This window comes from Rhagoletis pomonella, unplaced genomic scaffold (genome assembly GCF_013731165.1).
Source record: "Rhagoletis pomonella isolate Grant_MI unplaced genomic scaffold, Rhpom_1.0 Rhpom_scaffold_21229, whole genome shotgun sequence".
In the NCBI taxonomy this organism is placed as follows: Eukaryota; Metazoa; Arthropoda; class Insecta; order Diptera; family Tephritidae; genus Rhagoletis; species Rhagoletis pomonella.
Genome location: NW_023479739.1, coordinates 1 through 2,315, shown reverse-complemented (window position 1 = coordinate 2,315; position 2,315 = coordinate 1). Strand labels below are relative to the sequence as shown.

The 2,315-nt window shown below is 34.7% G+C and overlaps 1 protein-coding gene across 4 annotated transcripts; it reads left to right on the top strand.

The window, feature by feature from the left end:
- The first annotated feature begins 8 nt into the window (after positions 1 to 8).
- On the top strand, positions 9 to 1,699 carry LOC118732497. Of its 4 annotated transcripts, none has more exons than XM_036461624.1 (4): positions 9 to 168; positions 301 to 756; positions 826 to 941; positions 1,004 to 1,699. In XM_036461624.1, the coding sequence occupies exons 2-4, from the start codon at positions 372 to 374 to the stop codon at positions 1,268 to 1,270; spliced, it is 768 nt and encodes a 255-aa protein (XP_036317517.1). In that variant the 5' UTR covers positions 9 to 168; positions 301 to 371; the 3' UTR covers positions 1,271 to 1,699. The 4 variants fall into 4 exon arrangements, with proteins under 4 accessions (XP_036317517.1, XP_036317516.1, XP_036317518.1 ...); XM_036461625.1 differs by having other exon boundaries at positions 11 to 65; XM_036461626.1 differs by having other exon boundaries at positions 14 to 112.
- The last annotated feature ends 616 nt before the right edge of the window (positions 1,700 to 2,315 follow it).

Genomic DNA, 2,315 nt, shown 5'->3' with positions numbered 1-2,315 from the left:
TTTTTGTTTGCAGTTTTCTTGTTTTAAAATTGTTTTAAACAATTGACAATTGTGTTATAGATATTGTGCTTACCAATTTGTGTACCAGCTCGTTAATTATTAGCCTATTCCCGTAACCAGGATTTGCAGGTTTTACAGGAAAAGCTGTTTCCGCCTTTAATACAACTTGTATGAACGTGGCGGACGGAAACCTTCCTGTAAAACTTGCAAATCCTGGAGTACGGGAATAGGCTATATGATAACCCACATGTTCCTTCAAATATCACATCACTTTTGGATTCATTTTACATGGTCGTATAGAAAATGGACGCACTTTAACAATTTAAAGAATCTCGCAGGAATAGCTTGGTGTTTTGTGGACAATAACAAAAATGGATTCAAATATAAGAAAAAGTCGCCTTCCAAACTTTACCAGCGCGGAGGAGACTTTATTAATATCTTTGGCCGAGCAGCACGCCATGATTTTAGAAAATAAAAGGACTGATGCTGTATTCTGCGAGGAGAAAAAAAAGGTGTGGGAGAAAATTGATGTTGCGTTTGAGGCCCAGATGGGTGTTAAAAGAGGGCCGAAGAACTTGCGAGAAAAATACGAAAATTTGAAACGAAAAGCAAGAAAGTCCCTAGCCGAAGAGAGAAGGGAAATGTACAAAACAGGTGGTGGCCAATTCCGAAGCTATACTGACTCCAACACAGACAGGCTAGCAGCTTTAATGGGCCAGTCGGCAACCGGCTTGTCCAACAGTTTTGATAGTGATGGTAAGATTTTTTGTACATATCTTTACACGTGATAGTTATTGATGTTTAATAATATTAATGGTATTTCAGTCATTACATATGAAATAGAGACGATAGCAGAAAATGACGCCGTTCCCGAAATTTTGGAGGACTCCATGAGAAGCTACACAGCGGAGCCAGTTGAAGCAACTGAGGCCGTAGAAAATGTAGTATATTCTAAATATTATTTATTCTATATTATTTTTCTAAATTAATGTAAAATTTTTAGGACATTACAACCGATTGGAGCGCATGGAACCCAACACTGCTTAAAAAGAAGAAATCAGAAAAACTAGCGGTGAAAAATGAAAAGGGAAAGCAAAAGTTTGACCATCAACAAGCTTTCTGGGAAGATGAGAACAAGAGAGCAGCCGAAAGACATCAGTGGGCCAAAAAAAAACACGAATTAGAGATTTCGGAAGCAGAGATGAAGTTAGAACTTTTACAAATTGATATGAAATTAAAAAACAGGCAAAGTGAAAGTCAGTGTACATAGACAACAGAGTATATATAAATTAGAAAGGTGAAAGAGTTCCTTATCAACACCTGAAGTTGCTTTATTCGTACATATATATTTATTTTTATCAATGAGCTCGATGTATTCCAAACGGTTATGTTACGTTTTCCTCCAAAATTTCGGGAACGTTATCATTTTCTGCTATCGGCTCTATTTAATATGGAAAGACTGAAATACCATTAATATTTAGTTTTTTGAAAATTATTATTTAATTTTATTTATATAAAACTCATTTGGAAGGTATTTTCAGTGTCAAGAGTATGCATACGCAGATGTTTCGATGATTTTTATTTATTTACACTATTATTGCGCATTGTTGGTGCTGGCTGTATATTCCAAATGGGTTCAATGGAAAAACAGTGCCGATTTTTTTATGAAGAGTGATGCACTCGAATATACTTACATATATGTACATATTTATGTATATTACAAATACATATGTATATCTATGTAGATAACATATAGTCTAGTAATAGGAAATAAAATAAATAAATTGTCTACAAAACAGAATTTTGTTTATATTATGAAATTGCTTTTGAAGGTATGGATCTTACAAAATTTATGTTAGCCCATTAATATATACATACAGTTGTCCACAAAATAATAGCAGCACGATATCTTGACCACTTTTGACTATTTGTCTTTTGTTTATTTAATGCTTAATATTTTTTTTGTAAAAGTCTTGCTGGTTATACAACAAACACCATATGTTTACGCTAGCCCCCTTCACCTTAAGTATGTTTATGAAGTAGAGAATTTCACTTGTAGATGTCGCTGTGATCTAAGCGGGAACAGCTACTCGTTACTCGAGTTCCTTTTTTCTCGAGTCCTGTTACCCGCCTCGGATGTTAGGTTTCGCCTTCTGCGATCGCCCAACACTCTGCCACTTTGGAAGAGAACTCCGAGCAATCCACAAGTAAGGTCCTCTACTATTAATCATTTTATATACCATTTTATTACAGCATTTTTTATATACACATATATACATATAATAAAGTGGCCGTTAGGCGCTTATATATATATA

What these genes read in the sequence shown, in the direction of transcription:
- LOC118732497 (XM_036461624.1), top strand. Translation starts at nt 372, where the DNA reads ATGGATTCAAATATAAGAAAAAGTCGCCTTCCAAACTTTACCAGCGCG. An exon ending in CAACAGTTTTGATAGTGATG is followed by an intron (nt 757 to 825) that starts GTAAGATTTTTT and finishes ATGGTATTTCAG; the next exon opens with TCATTACATATGAAATAGAG. An exon ending in CAACTGAGGCCGTAGAAAAT is followed by an intron (nt 942 to 1,003) that starts GTAGTATATTCT and finishes TAAAATTTTTAG; the next exon opens with GACATTACAACCGATTGGAG.